The 19,420-nt window shown below is 36.1% G+C and overlaps 3 protein-coding genes across 5 annotated transcripts; 1 reads left to right on the plus strand and 2 right to left on the minus strand.

Annotated features, from left to right (window-relative positions):
- Nucleotides 1-127: 127 nt before the first annotated feature.
- LOC111788594 (dentin sialophosphoprotein-like) lies at nt 128-9,932 on the minus strand. Of its 3 annotated transcripts, none has more exons than XM_023668985.1 (12): nt 9,453-9,932; nt 7,001-7,227; nt 5,552-5,619; nt 5,409-5,483; nt 4,861-5,210; nt 4,630-4,698; nt 4,330-4,418; nt 1,755-3,920; nt 1,560-1,637; nt 1,270-1,381; nt 719-769; nt 128-614 (listed from the first exon to the last, which is right to left on the minus strand). In XM_023668985.1, exons 1-12 carry the CDS (start codon nt 9,816-9,818, stop codon nt 564-566), a joined length of 3,702 nt encoding a protein of 1,233 aa, XP_023524753.1. In that variant the 5' UTR covers nt 9,819-9,932; the 3' UTR covers nt 128-563. The 3 variants fall into 3 exon arrangements, with proteins under 3 accessions (XP_023524753.1, XP_023524752.1, XP_023524754.1); XM_023668984.1 differs by having other exon boundaries at nt 719-781; XM_023668986.1 differs by having other exon boundaries at nt 719-781; nt 9,458-9,535.
- A 1,084-nt stretch (nt 9,933-11,016) lies between these two features.
- Nucleotides 11,017-14,601, plus strand: LOC111787783 (glutamate receptor 2.7-like). The gene is made up of 5 exons (XM_023667833.1): nt 11,017-11,339; nt 11,423-12,753; nt 12,838-13,147; nt 13,241-13,635; nt 14,018-14,601. The coding sequence occupies exons 1-5, from the start codon at nt 11,078-11,080 to the stop codon at nt 14,444-14,446; spliced, it is 2,727 nt and encodes a 908-aa protein (XP_023523601.1). The 5' UTR covers nt 11,017-11,077; the 3' UTR covers nt 14,447-14,601.
- A 1,115-nt stretch (nt 14,602-15,716) lies between these two features.
- LOC111787577 (dof zinc finger protein DOF1.7-like) lies at nt 15,717-17,086 on the minus strand. Its single transcript, XM_023667594.1, has one exon. The coding sequence runs from the start codon at nt 16,626-16,628 to the stop codon at nt 15,990-15,992; it is 639 nt and encodes a 212-aa protein (XP_023523362.1). The 5' UTR covers nt 16,629-17,086; the 3' UTR covers nt 15,717-15,989.
- Between the last annotated feature and the right edge of the window lie 2,334 nt (nt 17,087-19,420).

Genomic DNA, 19,420 nt, shown 5'->3' on the forward strand with positions numbered 1-19,420 from the left:
TTAATTGCCAACATTAGTTTCTAGTTCAATGTAATGTACGCATATTACTTATTTTTTAGAGCCTACATTGACCAAGAGAAGAAACTTGTTACAGGTCCACTATAGAATCACAACTCCAAGAGAATTCCCTATGATCGCAAATGACATTAGCATATTCACAGTTATTGGGAACATTTTTTACACGTTCAAAATTTGTACAACCTACAAATGTAGATTATATCCATACTCAAAAGAAGACTCACAAGTCTATACAGGAAGAGGTCAGGCTAAACTAAAACAAAAGTCCAACCTCTCTACGTTGCTAAATAAAAGAAAATGCATTCCAAGAGAGAGGGGAGAGAGCAAAAAGAAAAAATGTACATGTTTCTATATTGAGGTTGGGGAGAAGGTAGCAAGCAAAAAAAAAAGATTTGACTCATTTTACTATGCACAGAAATTCATTGATGCAGTTCTTGCATCCACCTCTACCTCTTAACGACCTCTACCTCTTAACAACCTCTACCCCGAGTCAGACGTGATTGTCTAAAGAGCGTCCGATTGCTCAAATAGAAACACATCCAATCTCAATCCTTCGCATAAGTTTGTGCAAAATCTTTAATCCTTTCCTTTAGATGCTGCAACAATAAAATACATATTAAGAAAATAACAAAATTAGAGATAAAAGTTAGAACCACAAAAGCAAGATGGTGATGTGGATTTGTAAGTTGATGTTAATCACCTTCAGCTCTTCGTGGAGAACAATGAATATCTTTTTCAACCTCTTATGCCTCTGCAAATTACTCTTTATTTGAGTCAACTTCATTATACAGGAAAAATAATATAAGAGTAAAAGATAAAGATGCTAATTCAGATTCAGGTATACAAAAGATATTCATGCTAATATCAACTACAAGCCATGAAACCCATCTTTGATAGAATCCATATTCAAATAACGGGAACAAATAAAGTTACCCAATCAACCGAGATAGAGAAAGTATTGCCTCTAACCAATTCCGTCAACCATGCCTTGCTGCATCTGAATCTACTGTCAACCTTAATCCTAAACTATCCCTAACCTTTTACTTCCAATCATGAACTCCCTCTCCCTCTGGAGTCCAAATTTTTCAATATAAACCAAAAGCTTACACAAACCTAGACTACAATGAGCACTAGCTGGATGAAACATCAGAAATTTTCCAGAGTAAACATTGAGAAATATATACTTGAACATGAAAAACTACTAATATTAACAAGTAAACTTGTAGCAAATATACTAGGAAACAGCCATACCGTTGAACACAGCCGATAAGATTCTTTCAGCTGTCCTAAAAGGTTAAAGTATTTGTCTGAATCTTGTCCCCTAGAAGAATCAAGCTCCTTCCCGAGTTTGCAGAACTCAGCCCTACATAATTGATCGATGCTTAAAAACGGAATGATCTTTTCTTTACAGGAACAGCATACCAGGACACAAATAAATCATCAAACTTGCTTAAAAATAATAACAGGACATTAGGAGGCAGACTGCAACATCGTCTAGGAACGGATAAAAATTGGACATTAACGAAAAGAAGTAGCATTACCTGTAGCTTTCTAGGATTTTGTTCAAGGACAGGTAACATTCATATTTATCACGATACTCCTGTACATATTCCTTGTACCTAAAAACAAGTATACATTTTAATCAGTAATCACAGATATTAATGAAAAAAATACAAGAACGAGTGAGACAGAATTAGTAGCCTCAACAATTCAAATGAATTACAAACGAAACTTACTGAGAGAAATCTTTGATTGCTCCCTTCAACTCTGGTTCGTCCTTTTCATACTTGGAATATGAACAACTGTTTTCATCTGAAGAAGAATCTCTTCTCTTTAGATCACTATTTTCGTGCTCAGCTGATATCGGGTTCTTTAGTGCATCAGTAACTTCAGTTATTTGATTAGGTGCTTGTCTTTTACTTCCTTTTTTTGAGGGAAGCTGTTCTCGTTTCATATCATGCAGCTGGGAAATGCCAACAGATGCTTTCCTGTTGCTTTCCCCACAGCTTTCTGGACCAATCCCTTGATTAGGTTTTACATTTGCATCAACCGGCTTTTCAACTTCAACGTGATCTACTCTTGAACTATATTGTGGTCCTTGTGGATGAGACTGCGGAGGCCGGTGGTTTATCCTCGTCAAATCTTCAACTTTATGTTCTGAAATCTTCTTTTTATTTGAGCCTTCTGGATTGCTTGGAAACTTGGTACTTATATGGGGTGAGGACCGCTTTCCATTATCTAAACTAGCCTTCAAATTAGATTTTCCTTTATTTAACTCTGAACTCCAGATATCTGAAGTGTGCTCTTTGTTCTCCAACTGTTTCGATGAATTATTTCTTTCAAATTTCTTTTTACCCAATGCTTCCTCAGGAAAGGGCTCACGAAGTTCACCTAATTCAAGGTCTGAATGCTCTCTTTGGAGAATACGGCCTTTTCCATTAACTGGGGACCTGTCGGCACTAATTCTATTATTATTATCCCTTGGTGAGTACCCCATCTGCGAACTTGAAAACGTTTTGCCATCTTTGAATTTTCCAACTATGTCACCTGGTTTACTAAGATGGGAGTCACAGGGTTGTATCTGTTTGTCTCCTGGACCACCAGATCTAGAATTTCTTGAAACTTTTTTCTCATTCATCCCTTCATTTTCAGCATTTCCATAAAATCTATCTTTATATGCATGAAAACTTTCATTAGCATGACCACCCTTTTCACTGTGTTTACCGCCACGTCCAATGCTCTCACCATGCTTGTCGGGTCTAACTGCTGTATCTACAGCCCTCACTCCACTTTGATCATGGGGCCTCCAACTTGCTTGTGAAACATCTGAACAATTTTTTTCTGAAACTATTTCTTTGTTTCCCATTTTTGGTCTAAAATCAGAATTGCCCTTCAACTCACCTTTATTAGTAACTTGACTGGTAGGGTTCCTTGCAGAATCTCTGTTGAGTTTACTAGGAGATAAATTGCGAGAACTCTGTAATTGGGCTCCCCAATTACCAGAAACAGGTTGTTGAGATGAGCTTTCTAATTTTAATCTCTTAGTATGAACAGCGTTCTCTTCAAAGCACTCCAACTCAGAACTCCTTTTAGACTTGCCTTTAGACATCCTATCTGTGCTGTCAGATTGTTCATGCCTGGCACTGTCCACAACAGTATTTTCCCTGTCCTCAAACAAACTCCCAATAAAGTTTTGGCGCTCTTGGAATTCATCAGGGTATGGTGACAAGGATCTTGATTCTTCCACAGGTCTTCCACCTTCTACTGTAGGAGGTAAACTACGATCATCAATTTTAGCTTCCGGCTCATCATCAGAAGAATCTTTCTCGATGTCAATTGCATCAGATTCATGACCATCTTCCTTCTCATCGTCTATGTTCAACACAGCCCCACCATCTGGACTTTTCCAAGCAGCAGGAGACGCAGAGAAACCCTGTACGGAAGCTTGCAATTTATTCTTGGGTTCTTTGTCATCATCACTAGTCATAATATCCACATCCTCATCAGAACCCTCCTTGCTATTAGAAGGTGCATCACTTTCACTATCACTGCTACTCCCACTCCCACTACCCACGGGGCTTCGACTTCTACTCCTACTACGGTTCCCACTATCACTTCCACTATCACTACTATCACTTTCAGAATCACTGTCACTTTCATTGTCAGAGGAACTAGCTGCCTGGCCTTCGCTATTTTCAGAGCCTTTTTTCTCAGCAAAAGGATCGGGTGAATTCTGTTGGATGCCATTTTTCTCCAAGAAATTTGATTCTTTGTTTGCTTGAGAGGTTTCTACCTTTTCCTCCAATTCAATGACATGTCTTGCTTCTAATTGCGATTCTGGAACAGGTTGATCATGGAAGTCTTCATGTACCGGGGTTTGTTGATGGCTGACTAAAGGAGAGCTGTGAAAGACAAAACGTGAATTAGATTCCTAGATGAATATCGAGCAATCCATAAATATCAAATACACCGGCTAGTAATTACTGGGTTGAGCTTTCTTTTGTGTTGGAAATGCTATTCTCCACTACAATTACTCTCTAATGNTTTTTTTTTTTTTTTTTTTTTTTTTTTTTTTTTTTTTTGTGTGTAACAAAAAATATTACTAACACATATGAGGATTTGAACCTACAACCTCTTCGAGAAAGTAGCAATGTCTTAACAACGGATTAATACATTGGAATATCAAGACAATATAGTTGAGATATCTCTACTTCCTCAAAGAGGTAAGTTTGAATGCATTTAAAGTAACATTCTCAAAAACTGTTTAAGTCAACCAGATGAAATAAGCCCGTCAAACGTTGAAGGAAGTACCTTTCACCTTCAGATGAAGGTTTTTTAGAGCCTTCCACCTCAACTTCTGACTTCAAACAATATCTCCCTGGAGCTTGGTAGGTTGCAATCTATTAGTCAAATTAAACAAGAATATAAGAATTGGATTTCTAATATCTCCCCATTTCAAATTGATAGTTCACTTGTTGGATCTTTTTAATTGAATTACTATTCAAGACAACATATTTAGGGAGTATATGAGATTCATTGAAATACTGAATAAATACTGACCTAAGAGATTATGAATTGGATTTCTAATAATTTAACAATTACATCACTTACTTTTTTAATGATTGGCTCAATCTTTTTTACAGAATTTGGGATTTTATCGCCAACAGCTTTCTCCAATGCCTACACGAGAGAAAGAGAGGGAGAAAACAGTAAATTCATGCTTTGAATAGAATTGACATACTTGTTTAAGGGAATAAACACACAACGAACAGGAAACATCCAACATTATTTTTATATAGGAATCCATATTTCAATTAAAATTATCTATTTACTTGAGCGTACCTTCAAACTCATCCCCTTGGGGTTATCCAAGAGTAAATTATACAACATTCCTTGCAAATCTGTTGGTTTAGCTCCGGCATTCACTTCCTGTCCTGGTGCTTCCAGAACTCCTTTTGCGGCTTTGGTTGGAATGTCCTTCTCACTGCTAGCAGCAGCATTAATCTTAGCTGGTTGTCGAGGTTTAATATCTTCTGCAGTACAATGAGTCTTAGTGGGATTTGCAGATCCGAATTGAGATATTGGAGCACCAGATTGCTCGGGTGGAGATGGAACAGGTGAAGATGATAGCCTCTCCTTGGAAGCAGGTACTGATGACATGCCAGGCTTAAATGTAGATTTTGGAGGTCCAACTGCAATGACAAATATTAGTACTCAATTACTAAGCTTAATTGAAATTATTGTCCATCAGGAGACGCAGTATACATCAAAGAGAAAGAAATCACTCAAAAAGTGAGAAAACGCTCTATGTCAAAAGATGAAGCATAAAGCATATAGAAAAGAAAACGGAATAAGAAGAAAGAATTCAATATGCGTACACAGGCAATCACCTTGAGACAATTCGTTTTTCTGCTTTTTAAATGGAGGCTCTTTCTTATTCTTATAATGCATCCTCCATGGATTAGCTGCAAGCAAGCTAGGTATTAGTAAAGACTTGAGCAACTCAAAAACAAGTGATTCAAGAGATGCATACATTCGGCAGCAGCCAATTGCTTTATTTGATTCTTCATAGATGGATTCCCAGGTTCTAAGACAATAGCTCTGTAGCCAGAAACACAACAAATGTGCATGCATGTGAGAGAGCTAAAGATAATACTAAACACCATCACAGATATCTCTAATACAATATACAAAACCTTTCTATAGTTTAAAAATCATGAAAGTAAAAGGTTCACAAACTATCAGTTCTACATAGCAATCATCAAAATCCTTTTCTTCCGGTTTTTGGTTTGAGAGGAAGGCCAGATATTATAAGAGTAGTTGATCATAATATTATTATAAAACTTATAAATAAAACTAATTATGGCTTAGAAGAATGGTAAAACATCCACAACCTAAACATAATTTTTATTTTTAAGAGCATTCCAATACTTCTAAACAAAGGAATATACTATACTTTCATGTCCAAATTTAATTAAATAGAAAAATAGCTTGAAAGTCATCTGTAGTTGTTTTCTATTAGAAGCAGAAGCATTAAGCAACTATATTCTGAACAATGCAATTACTCATGTCTAAGTACGCTTATAAATCAATTTATTATTAAAATGTCAATCTGCAATTACTCCACTGAATTTGTTTTGTTCGTCTCAGTTGTTTCTCTCTTCCTGCTGGCTGCTACAGAAACTTTCATTTTTCAAGAGCTGAGTGAAAAGAATGGAAGTCTAAACTCCCTAAAATGTTTAAGGTCTTTCTGTAGGAAGTGATTCTTCAAGGTGTTAAAACCAACCAAGTTATGCAGAGAAGAAGCTACGTCTTGCCTAGATGATTCATGCTATGCTCATCAGCTTCTTTGTAGCAATGTATTCAAGGACAAGAGGGAGTCCGCATAAAGTTTGCAGTAATCCGTTTCTAGTCAAAAGGATTTTGTTGGAGAGAAACAAAAGGATTTTCGGAGGCATTTGGTTCAAGTGAGAATAAGTTGGGGATTTTGTTGTATTTGAGGCCTCTTCTTACGTAGGCCTGCATTTCTAGTCTTGTTGCAATATTCCTAATTCTATGATGATAGCTAATCAACAATCTTCGTCAAACTCCTTGACTTTTGTTTGGTTTTTACCTTCTTGTATAACACAATTATCTATGAAATTTGTCTCTTGTTTTAGAAAAGAAGTCTCAATTAAACCTAATATCATCGAATAACTTCAAAATTGAATCTAATCATCATTTTGTAAAGAATATTAGTAAGGATATGCTATTAGCAGTGGCATATTTGTAATTATTTGGTAATTTTCTTAGAGTTGAATTCTATGAATGGATGAGTTAGGAAGTTTTGAGATGAGATTTTTTAAGAATAATTTTGGACAATGCCAGGCCTCGCGAAGATTTTGGAAGCTTGTATTCCTTTTTTCAGCTTTAAACTTCTACCAATTTGATAAAAACTTGAACAAAATAATTTGATTTCTATTATAATTGACAAAAGAAATACCTGCGAGATTTAGATCTTCGTTCAGCTTCCTCAGACAACTTCTTAACATGGTTTGTAGTTGATTCATCCAAGATACGCTGCACATTCACTTTTCTCCAAGCATTGCCTGATTCAACAAGCAAACCACTTCCATCTTCGCCACTTTTACGTTCTTCGTATATGTCACAAAGATCACCAACTTCACGTGACCATGTGAACCTAAACTCTTTACCCCCAACATCAATGACCTGATGTAAAATTTCAGTTCAGGTACAACAATCTTAAATAGCCAAAGACCTCAAAATAATAATAATAATAATAATAAATAATAATAATAAATAATAAATAAAGAACTTCAAACAGGGAAGCAGAATTAGATCTTAAGGTGCATGTATGATTGTAACAATTGACTAACAGGAAACATTGATTTGATGAGAATATGTCAGATCCATACATATATTATGACTTTAGCACAAACCTGCCCTGGGAGGGGGGGAGTAGAACGGGAAGAAAATCCAGTATTGTTCGTATTCAGCCTTTACACTGATTGTTATCACCTTCCCAGCTATTCATTGGAAGGGTAAAGTGATAAAAAAAAATTGCCTAAAGAGGCAATTCCTCTAGACTTTTAGACCCTTCTTATCAATAGAAAGAAAAATGCACATGATAGAGATGGAGGAGAGAAGACAACTATTTACATTTGAATATGCACAATTGGAGATGATCAAGACTAGATGGCAACATAGACCAACGGTTTCATGTTTATGCATCATTAATATAATTTTATATTTATTCCTTTCTTTTAACTGCACAAGGCATGGATAGCCTTTACATGATTTCTTCATTTTTCGTACAGGATAAGACCTCTACTCCTTAAATATTGTCCTATAGAGATGAAGACTATTTCCAATAAAAACAATAATAATTTTCTTGGGATGCAGAATGAGAAGCCTATAGCAAACTAGTAAATATCTTTCTTCCAAAAAAAAGCAAATCAAAAGAGAGATTTTTGTATGATAGAAACTCATTGATAAAATGAAAACAGCATAGCACTTTGCAAGTAAGGTATAGGATGTGTTTCATCCCATTTTCACATAAATATGGGAACAACTCCTATCTCCACTTATCTCCACATCTGCTAACAAACAGAAGAATCAGGATATCGAGAAAAAAGGGGTAGATCCTAGAGAGTTCAGCAACATCACCAAAACCCAGAGTATGCAATCCAACATCTCTCTTTCTTGGATGTGAAGATTTTGGAAGAAATATAGAAGAGTATTCCTTTTATACTATATCCAACTATTTTTAACTTGCTCATTATGGCATCAAGTATGTTTTGGTATCCACAAATGATGGAGTATTCAATATAAAAAAATAACAACGGATGTTAGGGAAATCTTGGGTTGTTAGTCAGTTTTTATATAATTGTAGAACGCCTGTTATACCTACCTTTTCCTACTAGAATCACAATAGGACACTTACTCTTCCTCCTATTGGTATCATGCCTTAATATTTATTATCCATCCTGTTGGAAATCTTTTCAAATTATACCAATAACTTATCGTGCTAAAGTTTATTTTAAAAAATTAAGAGTAAAATAAATAAATAAACTTCTGGTTGATGGGGGATTTCAACAGATCCTAGAGATAGCAATATTCTCAAGATAAAGCTCCCCAGTAAACACAGAGAGAATAGTTTTCCCTTTCAACTTACCTCTTTCACTCTACTTCCTATTAAATTCATCATAAATTGCATATTCTTTATAAGCATGTTGTGCACATTGTAAGAATACAACTGACACCTCATCAATTGCAGCACTTTCACAATTCATTAAATAATCATGTCTACCAAAATAAGAAAAAAATGCTCAAAATTTAGGTTATAAATGCAGCAAGTATTATCAAGTGTAGATCTCCAGCTTGAAACTTTTAAATTGGCCATGCCCCAATTGTCAGTTGGGACACGAACTCCAATATATCCTCATGAAAAACCTATATTATCATAGACACATAAAAGCTGATATATCTGATAAACTATTCCTACTGATATTTTTCGTACTTTCATGGTTTTCTATGTTTCTACTCAATTGGGTAATCTAACCCTTGACCTCACAGTATTCATACTCACCAATTCAGCCCATAGCTAACTGTTGCCAAATAAAAAAGGTGAACATAATAATGTTACAAAAGAATAGATTATAGCAATGCTCAAATTGGCGATAAATTCCAACTAAATAAGACCATCTAGACAAAAATATATGTAACGAAGTAGCGGTTGCACAAAGAGATTCCACAGGGAAAATCCAACAAATAGCGAACAGAAGCATAATCCACATAAGCTACTTGTGCACATATTCGACAGCGTATTTGAAATACTTANAAAAAAAAAAAAAAAAAAAAAAAAAAAAAAAAAATCTTCATTATCCCATGATGTGGATGACTAAAGTAAAGAACAAGTATTACAGAAAACTTACATTACCACTAGAATTCTTGGCATTCGCATCAAACTTAATTCTCGGAGTTCCTCCCTGCGACTCAACCCGCTTGATCTCTTCGATCAAGTCGGGAGCCAACCGAATTATCATAGCAAAAGCCAAAGGATTGTTACCGGTAACGAGACTGAAATTCTCCTCGACGGATTGAGGGGCTTCGGATTTGGCTGCGGCGGAGGTTCGATTCCGAGGATTTGCGCCAGAACCGGCGCCACCGCCGCCGAGAGAGAGACGGCCGGAGGGGCGGTGAGCAGGTGGTAGAGGAAAAGAGGAGGGCGGCCGCTTTCCGCTGGCTCCGCGGCCAGCGCCGCCGCCGGCCCGAGCGAGCTTGGATGGGCCGCCATACATTGTGAGGAAGAGAGATGCAGGTGCCGAACCAGGTTTTGGGACCCAGATGGAACACAGGAACAATTTCAATTTGCCTCTCAGATTTCCGTGTTGTTTTTGGTCCTCTCTTTAATTCAACGAGTTATGGGGACTTTTTTGCAACTACACTATCTCCCGGGAGGGGGGAGGGGGGCCGTATTTCGGATCAACGTTTTATGGGCCTCTTCGTAACGCCCTACCAGCCCAAAATAAACTCTAATTTCTACTTTTCATAAAATATCTAATAATACCTCCAACTTTTATCATTTTTCCATCCAACAACTCTTTGGCATATTTTTTTAAAAAAAAACTAAATTCATAAATCTAGCCAATTAAATTTATTTATCTATCGGATAGGTAATTTCAAAATTTTATAAATTTATTAGCCACGTACACAAAAATTTTAAAACTAAAAGATAAAATAATTCCAAATATATCTTTATTTAAAAAAAGATGTCGCGCATCGGAAAATACAATTTACGAAATAGGTATAATTAATTTTCAGTGGCATATTTTGTAAATTTAAAACTTTATAAGGGACAAAATAGTCAAAGAAAATATTCAAGGGTTGTAGCTTTTTAATACATTATTGGTACGTAGGTAAATGCAATAGAAATTAAATATAGTGTAAAACATAATATGTTAAGACTAAAAATTATAATTTTCTTATATTAATTAATACATAAAAGTAGAATTAACAAACTAAGATTTAAAAAGTTTAAAATAAAACAGCAAACATACATGAATGTGTAATTTTTTTAAGATTTAGAATGCATGGAATAATTCAATGAGAAAATTGATGGCAGAAAGAATAATTATAAATTTGGCCCTAGAGAACAAAGAATTATGAATATGGCACACTTCCTTAACAAGAATTTGACTCAGACCACAAAACCCATTGAAAGGGTCAGCTACCAACCAAACAAATCGTTGTTGACATGTCAGCAGGCCAAGTATTGGCTTGCGTGGCCAATTCTTTAACACCTTATTTTATTTATTTATTTATTTATTTTTAAAGACCAATTAAAAACAAAGCGAATACAATATTAAAATTAAAAAAACTAAATGAAAAATAAATCAAATTAGTCAAATATTAAGTTTAAATCAAAAAAATTGTAAAGTACTAAGCAAGAACATTTGGTTGCGATGTTCAGCTCGGATACGACCAATTCTAATTCCATATTCATAAATTTGTTTAACTCACCACATTAAAACCCTTTGAAGGTTTCCTCAGCTCTGCAATGGAAAAGTCCACCGTCTTGTTCTTCTTCTTCCTCGCACTCTGTTTCGGCCTTCGAGCTTTGTCGGCCATGGCGGATGACGAGGCAGTTAAAGTGAAGGTGGGAGTTGTTCTTGACTCCAATTCTTTGATTGGGAAAATGGGGTTGAGTTTTATGGATATGGCTCTCTCGGATTTCTATGAATTTCATAAAAATTACAACACCCGCTTGACTCTGTTTCCGAAAAACTCCATGGGAGACGACCTTGAAGCTACTGCTGCAGGTTTTAACTTAATTCCGTACCACGTTATGATTCATACTTTTTCCCCAAGTTTTGGTTTTAATCTGTTTTTCTTAACTAAACAGCTTTAGAGTTAATCAACAAGGAAGAAGTGGAAGCCATTGTTGGGCCACAGAGTTCATCTCAAGCAGCTTTCATGGCGGATCTCGGGAAGAAATCTCACGTACCCATAATTTCATTCTCCGCGACAACGACAATGCAATCTCTGAGTCCTCGTCGGAATCCTTATTTTTTCCGAGCGACCCAAATCGATTCATCGCAAGTAAAACCCATCGCCTCCATTTTTAAAGAGTTCAATTGGCGACAGGCGGTGATCATTCACTCCGATGATCAATACGGCGAGGGGATTCTTCCCTCCATGAGAGACGCTCTTCGAGAAATCAACACACACGTCGCCGACGAGACAGCGATTCCTCAATCGGCGTCTGATGACAGAATCGCCAAACAGCTTTACCGATTAATGACGATGCAAACGAGAGTTTTCGTTGTTCATATGTCGCCGGAGCTTGGTTCCCGCGTTTTCGCCATGGCTAAGGAGATTGGGATGATGGGTTCTGGTTATATTTGGATTATAACTGATGGGATGAGTAATTTCCTCTCTGAGATTGATGATTCCGCCATGGAAGCCATGAGTGGAGCTTTGGCTGTAAGAACATACATTCCCATAACAGAAAAACTTGAAGATTTTCAACGGCGATGGAGAAGGGACTTCGAAAAGGAAATCTCTGAACTCAATATATTTGGGTTACGAGCTTACGATGCTATCTTCGCTCTCGCCAAGGCTGTGGAGAGAGTTGGAACCACAGAGTTCATCTTCAAGAACTCAAACGCTGTTTCGGGCAAATCTACAGATCTCGACAATCTCGGTGTCTCTCGGAATGGTCCAAGGTTGTCGGAGGCATTGTCTAAGACACATTTCAAAGGGATTGCAGGAGACTTCAGGATGGTTGAAGGGCAGTTGAAATCATCAACTTACGAGATTATAAACATCAATCATCAAAAGAACATTACAACGGTTGGATTCTGGACGCCGGAAAATGGACTGACACAAACATTAAACTCCACGAAAATGAGCTCAAACACTTCAGCTGCTAATCTTAGCCGTATCATATGGCCAGGGGATTCTTCCAGTTCCCCAAAAGGTTGGGTGTCCCCTATAAATGAAAAGAAGCTGAGAATTGGAATACCTGTTAAATCTGGGGTCAGTAAGTTCATTCGAGAGATAAGGGACCCATTGAGTTCAAACACTAAGAAAACAGGGTACAGCATTGATATCTTCGAAGCTGTTGTCGAAACATTACCATACGCTCTTAATTATGAATACATTCGGTATGCAAATGATGTCGGAGTAATGGCCGGTAGCTATGATGACTTGATCAAGCAAGTGCAGCGTGGGGTTTGAACCTAAACTCTTCAATATTTAGTACTCAAAACAAATGTTCTTTTGCATTTGCTTTAACTGTGCGCTGTTCTTGAACAGGTATACGACGCAGTCGTGGGAGACATATCGATTAGAGAAAGCCGATCCTCGTATGTCGACTTCACATTGCCATACTCGGAAGCTAGCGTGTCGATGGTCGTACTATATCAAGATAACAACAAAAAAGCTTGGCTGTTCTTGAAGCCTTTAACATTGGATCTTTGGTTGACAAGTGGTTTCTTTTTTGTGTTCATTGGACTGGTTATCTGGACTCTTGAGCATCGAATCAACGAAGATTTTCGAGGTCCTCCTTCGCACGAAATCGGGACGAGCTTCTGGTTTGCTTTCTCAACCATGGTGTATGCTCAAAGTAATCTGTTCTGTCCTTGTAGCTTTGATATTTATCTCATTTTGGTCATGTTTTGGTTAATGGTTCACTAAATGGCTTCTCTATATGCAACAGGGGAGAAGGTGGAGAGCAACTTGGCTAGATTTGTGGTAATAGTATGGCTGTTTGTGGTGCTCATATTAACTCAAAGCTACACCGCCAGTCTCACATCGCTACTCACGGTTCAAAAGCTTGAGCCAACGTTTAATGATATGAAACAACTGAAGGAGAAGAAGGTGAATGTTGGATACCCAAATGGTTCTTTTGTTCTTGACTTGCTGATAACTGAAGGCTTTGATCGATCCAAGCTTGTAATTTATAACAATATGGCCCATTGTGGATCACTGTTCTTAAATGGAACCATTGCTGCTGCCTTTGATGAAGTCCCTTATCTCAAGGATCTTACTACAACATATTGCACCAACTGCACCATCGTTGGTCCCATGATGAAATCAAACGGCTTTGGCTATGTAAGTGTGAAACTCGTCCTTCGTCTTTCATGTTGGTTCGAAGAGAGTGACAGTGTGAGATCCCACATGAGTGGAACGAAGCATTCCTTATAAGGGTGTGAAAAATTCTCTCTAGTATACGCGTTTTAAACTCTTAAGAGAAAGCCCACTGCCACACATCTGCTAGTGGTAGGTTTGAGGTATTACAAATTGTATCAAAGCTGTGTGTCAGCGAGGACGTTGGGCCTCCAAGGGGGTGGATTGTGAGATTCCACATTAATTAGAGAGGGGAACGAAACATTCCTTGTAAGGGTGTGGAGACCTCTCTTTGCTACAGAAAGACTCGTGTGGTTGTTTCGTGAGAATAGTCGGTCATCTCAACCGTCGAGATTTATGAATGTAGGTCTTTCCCAAGGGGTCTCAACTCGGACGCGATGTTTCGAACGGAATACTTAATATAATGGAGAATGGAGTTCTGCAAGAGATTGAAAACAAATGGTTTAAAAGCAATATCAGCAGCCCTGACCCCAATAGCTTGATTTCCACCAGACTTGGGCTTGAAAGCTTTTGGGGGTTGTTTCTTCTTTCAGGAGCTGTATCTTTATCTGCAGTCATCATAGCTCTGGCCAGATTTGTCCATGAACGCAGACATGACTTCAACCTTTCCACTGACTCAATGTGGAAAAGGTTTCTTCTTCTCATGAAAAATTTCGACCAGAAAGACCACACTTCACCCGCGTTTAGAAGGAATTCTCGAGACGAAATCCGAGACGAAAACCGAGATGAAAGCCGGGAAGCTCATCCCAGCCCTACCAGTGATTCAAACTACTGAAATGGAGGACTTTCACCTTGTAACTTTGATGATTTCCATGGTGGTCTGTGTGCAACTCCTCAACCATCACATAATTTGGTCGATAAAATTCACTTTCTTTCTTGAAATTAGTCGAAATATGTACAAGTTGTTTAAGATACTCCCACGAACCATCAAACATCATGGAATTTTTCATTTGATTAATAATTAAATATAAACTTTAGGTGACCATAGTCAAAGAAATTAAATGGGGTCAATAATTCAAAGTCAAAATCAAAGGGCACAAACACCACAATTTTGATTTGGTTGGTCCAAACTTTTGATTATCTAAATTCTATAAACTTAATTCAACACGAGCAGAAAATCATGAATTTTAAATATGTATATATTAGAACATGAACTTTTATCTAATGAGGAGATTACAAAGAACGTGATAAATTTTTACTGCTAATACAAGCGTAACACGTAGGAATATCCATAAATACGATACCTAAAAAGTCCATAAAATTTGAAAATAGAATTGATGTTGACTTTAGAGATGGGGCAATGAATGAAGATGAGAAGCGTGGACCAAAGAGAGTACGTCTATAATTCAACTCTTCCGACTCAATAATATCACATCAAAGTTTTAAACACATTCATTGATTTGCAACCCTATTCCCAAAAGGAAAACGATAGGAAAAATGGTCCATTCTCATATTAAATAATTATGTATCTATTTAAAAAATTACACTTTTTTCTCTCAATTCTTTTGTTTTTAGTATATATTAAGAGTTTGAACCGGCTTGCATGTACATTGACTAACTTTACGAGACAATTATCTCATACAACAAGCTTTATTACAAACTAAATACCGTCAACCATTCTAGGATTGGTCATTGTGTGTCACCGCCACTTTTCACCTATCTTACACATTCGATCAAGATTGTCATTGCAAAACTATAGTTCAGTGCACGTTAAGGTGCACGGAACCCTAACGGTTGGTGCAATTCAATTTCAGCAAATTTAAATGTTAAATGCAGGACACATAAATTTATAAATTAAAATGTATTTATCAATCCAAATATAACACAAGAATAAATGCAAACATCACATCCACTGCCACCTCATTTGGTAGTACTTATTTATCCAAACTTGTCATTAATATCATTAATTTTGGACCATTTTAAATAAATTTAAACCTTATCCTTTTGTTTTCATTGCTTTGATGAGACCCTTAAATGTATTTTCACACAACTTAGTCCCTAATTAAGAGATTTCAAAGAGTAATTTTGTAATTTAAAATGTTGAGTGATTGTTGTGGAAATTATGTTCTTCTCCATCTTTTCATTCATAAAACATCAGACCACATCAAATTTAAATTGAAAAAAATAATAATAAAAGACAAAAGAACACACAAGAACAAGACTTTGATTTTACCTATAGAATTTGTTCAATGGTTGAGGTGGTCTTGTAATGTGTCTGTTCCACCTTCTTCTTCCTCTAAGATGATGATTCTAATTATCCATAATCAAACAAACAGAAGCTTTAATTCCATACAAAATGGCGGATTTTTCGTCTCTGTTTACTGGTAACTTGACCCTGGTGTGAAAATGGCAAGATCAGGCCATCCATTGCTGCCACCGCCGGTCCAACAACTGGAATCGCCGTTCTGCAACACACCCAAATAATTCTCCGGCACGCAGCCGCTCTGTTCCTCCGCTGCAGATTTCCGGCCAGACCCAGAATTCAAATTCCCTGAAAATCCCCCCAATTCCATCATTTTCATCTCCGGTTGATTCGGATCCATACTCTCCAGGAGATTCCCATATTGCCCATTTGACGCCAGCAGCGAGCTGAAGCTCCCCGGAATTTCCAACCCGCCGCCATACCCACGGATGGGGTTATGATCCGGACCCGCAATCGGGTTCAGCATCGATCCCGAAGAAGACGAAGATGAGGACGACGGCGGACGCTTGACGGTGGCCGACACCGCCGGTCGCTTGGCGTTTTTCCGGCTTCCTCCGCCGACAGGGATGTTCCGCAGAGCACCGCCTTTGGTCCAGTACCGACGGCAATTCTTACAAAAGTGACGAGGCTGAGAAAGATTATAGTTATTGTAATAGCAAAATTTGGTGTTGGTAGAATCACATCGAGGGCATTTAAGCTGCTCTTGTTCGGGAAATTGGGGTTTAATCATGGGAAAAGTTGATGGGTCTTGCATTGTTTGGTTACCCAGAAACAAAAAACAGAGCACAAAATCAAAATTTTCGCGAAAAAAAGAAAAAAGAACTTGGGTTCAGTTTTCGAGAAGAAGTTTCGGTGATCAAAGATGGGGAACTGAGAAAGGGTTTGGAGATTTTGTTGTAAGAAAAAACAGAGACTAAAACAGAGCAAAAACAGAGCAAAAAGGGGGGAAAATCCGACAAAAGTGGTTTAAAAAGAGCTTCAAGCCGTAGCTTTCATGCTTCCAAAAAGCAAATGAATGGACAAGCCTGAAACTTTTCAGAAGAAAACCACAAAAACCTCAACTGGGTTCGTATGTTTTGGTTTCTGTGAGATTTTGGAGCCGGAAAAAAGGAAGATCGCCGGTGACAGAAACTATGCCGGCGAGGAGGAAATACGTTGAGATATCCGCGTGAAAGAGACGAGCAGTCGACATATATAAAGAGACGATGAATTAAAGCCTTTTTTAAAAAAATAAAAAAAATAATAAATTATTTTCTCTCTGTAAAGTGGAATGTGGAATCTGTTTGTTTCTCTCTCTAAGCTTGTTTGTTCTACACTCTCCAACTTACTGCCATAATTGTTTATTAAAAAAAATAACCCAAATATATATTTATTATTATTTGATATTTTAGAATAATAATTTAGAGGAATTTTAGGGAGAGACAATAAAATAAAATAAAATAAAAAAGGCTTAATTCTTTTATTCCAAAATCTTGATGAGATTTTCCATGAATGGAAGACTTTTGTCAAATACCCAACCGACCTAACGCCACTTTTTTCACCTATTCCCACAATAAACAAAAACCTTTTATTTTATTTTATATTAAATTTTTATTTTTTAAATTGTAAATGGTATATTTTTTTTTTTTTTTTGTATTATCTCGAATTTCAATTCTCAACATATTCGACGTTTTTAAAATTAAATTTAAAAATTAAAAATTGCATGTCGAACACTTAACTGGAGCTTGTTGGTCACCCGTTCCTATTTAAGATTTTCTTTATTAGTTTATTTAATTCTTAAATAGGAACGGGTGACCAACAAGCTCTACTTAAGTGTTCAACATGCAATTTTTAATTTTTAAATTTAATTTTAAAAATATCGAATATGTTGAAAATTGAAAGTTTGAGATAACACCAAAAAAAATAATATCATTTACCATTTTCAAAATTTAAATTTAATATAATTATTTACTTTATTATCTTAATATTTAATTCTTAGAATAAATATATGTCTTAACGGATGAAAGCTTAAATCTTCGTTATCATATATTTTTTTATATATTTACAAATTCAATATACATGGTTAAAGGATTATTTGAGTATAAAATTTTAATGTATAATGAAAATATAATTATTGTAGTTTATTTTTTATTTTTCAATAATAAAGACAATAGTCTAAAATTTTAGATGGTTGGTAGGACGAATATTTTTTAAGGTTGACCTTTTTTTTTCCTATTAGGAACAAAAAAAAAAAAAATTGAGGGAAATTTTTATGGTATAATAAAATTGAGGTTGACTTATTTAACTTTTTTTAAAAAAATTATTAATATTATATAAGAAGACGAAGACTTTTAAATGGTAAAATTTAAAAGAAAAAATGAGAATTATTTTAATGTTGCATCCCATAATTATTAAAAGAGTAAATAAAAAATGTAAATGATTTATATTATGGCGGCTCATTTCTGCAGCTTGAAAAGATAGGCTGAGCCGCGGAGTCGAGAATCATTTGCGTGAAGAAAACGCAAGGGGCACCAGTATAGGCATCATTTGAAAATCACTGTCAGAATCTGTACCGTCCAATATTTAGAGTGGGAGAATCTGGACCGTTGAAGTGTCAAGCAAAGTGAGATATGAGAACGGTGGCGTTAAGATACCGTCACCGGCGAATGAGAGTGGTACCACGTGTCGAAACCCCACATGATGACTGAGCTCGAGGGTCATTATTTTCCACTTCGACTGTTGGGCTGACAGCTCAGCTTTCCAACATGGATAATCACTTCACCACGTGGCAGTTCTTATTAAAGTTTTATATAATAAAATATTTTTACACTAAACATAAATTCAAACTTTTAAAATTAGGGTTTTTTATTAAAAAAAAAAAAGAACCAAATGGTAATACCAAACAATCTTAAATTATCAATTAATTTAAAAGTTAATTTTAAATAAACTATATTCTAAACTGCAAAATGAAATTAAGGTAATTTCTTAGGATAAAAAGAGAGAGAGAGAAGGGTTTGTGGAGGTAGGGCCCACCATTTTATATATAACGTGGGAGTTATTAGGAAGTTGTAACGCAATAACCCCAAAAATTAATCCAAGCCGTCAATCAAGGCACACCAGACACAGCCAATTGCCTTTGTCCTATTTTTGAAGGATTGCTGTGGCCCACCGCACTGAATCATATCTCATTATCATCACCATCGCCACGTGGACGATCACGATTTTTCTTCCACTAAATATAATAAACTGTAATTATTAGGATTTCTTATTTTTCCCTTAGAAATATAAAATTTTAAGAGAATTGATTATCAAACAAAAACAAATAATAAAAACGAAATTGTAATATTACTATTTTTTAAAATTAAAGAATAAAATCGGTTTATGAAATAATTTGAGTGGTCACATTTTGATCTCCTTTTAGATTTTGGTGTTTGATTAAATAGTTGATAATGAAAATATTTCATAATCTATTTAATATTCTGTTTTTTTTTTAGGATAATTTGATATTAATATTCCTCTTGGCCGACATCATGCCTATTTTTGAAAAAACTTTAGAGATCTATAAAA

This window comes from Cucurbita pepo, chromosome LG02, assembly GCF_002806865.2.
Source record: "Cucurbita pepo subsp. pepo cultivar mu-cu-16 chromosome LG02, ASM280686v2, whole genome shotgun sequence".
NCBI classification, from domain to species: Eukaryota; Viridiplantae; Streptophyta; class Magnoliopsida; order Cucurbitales; family Cucurbitaceae; genus Cucurbita; species Cucurbita pepo.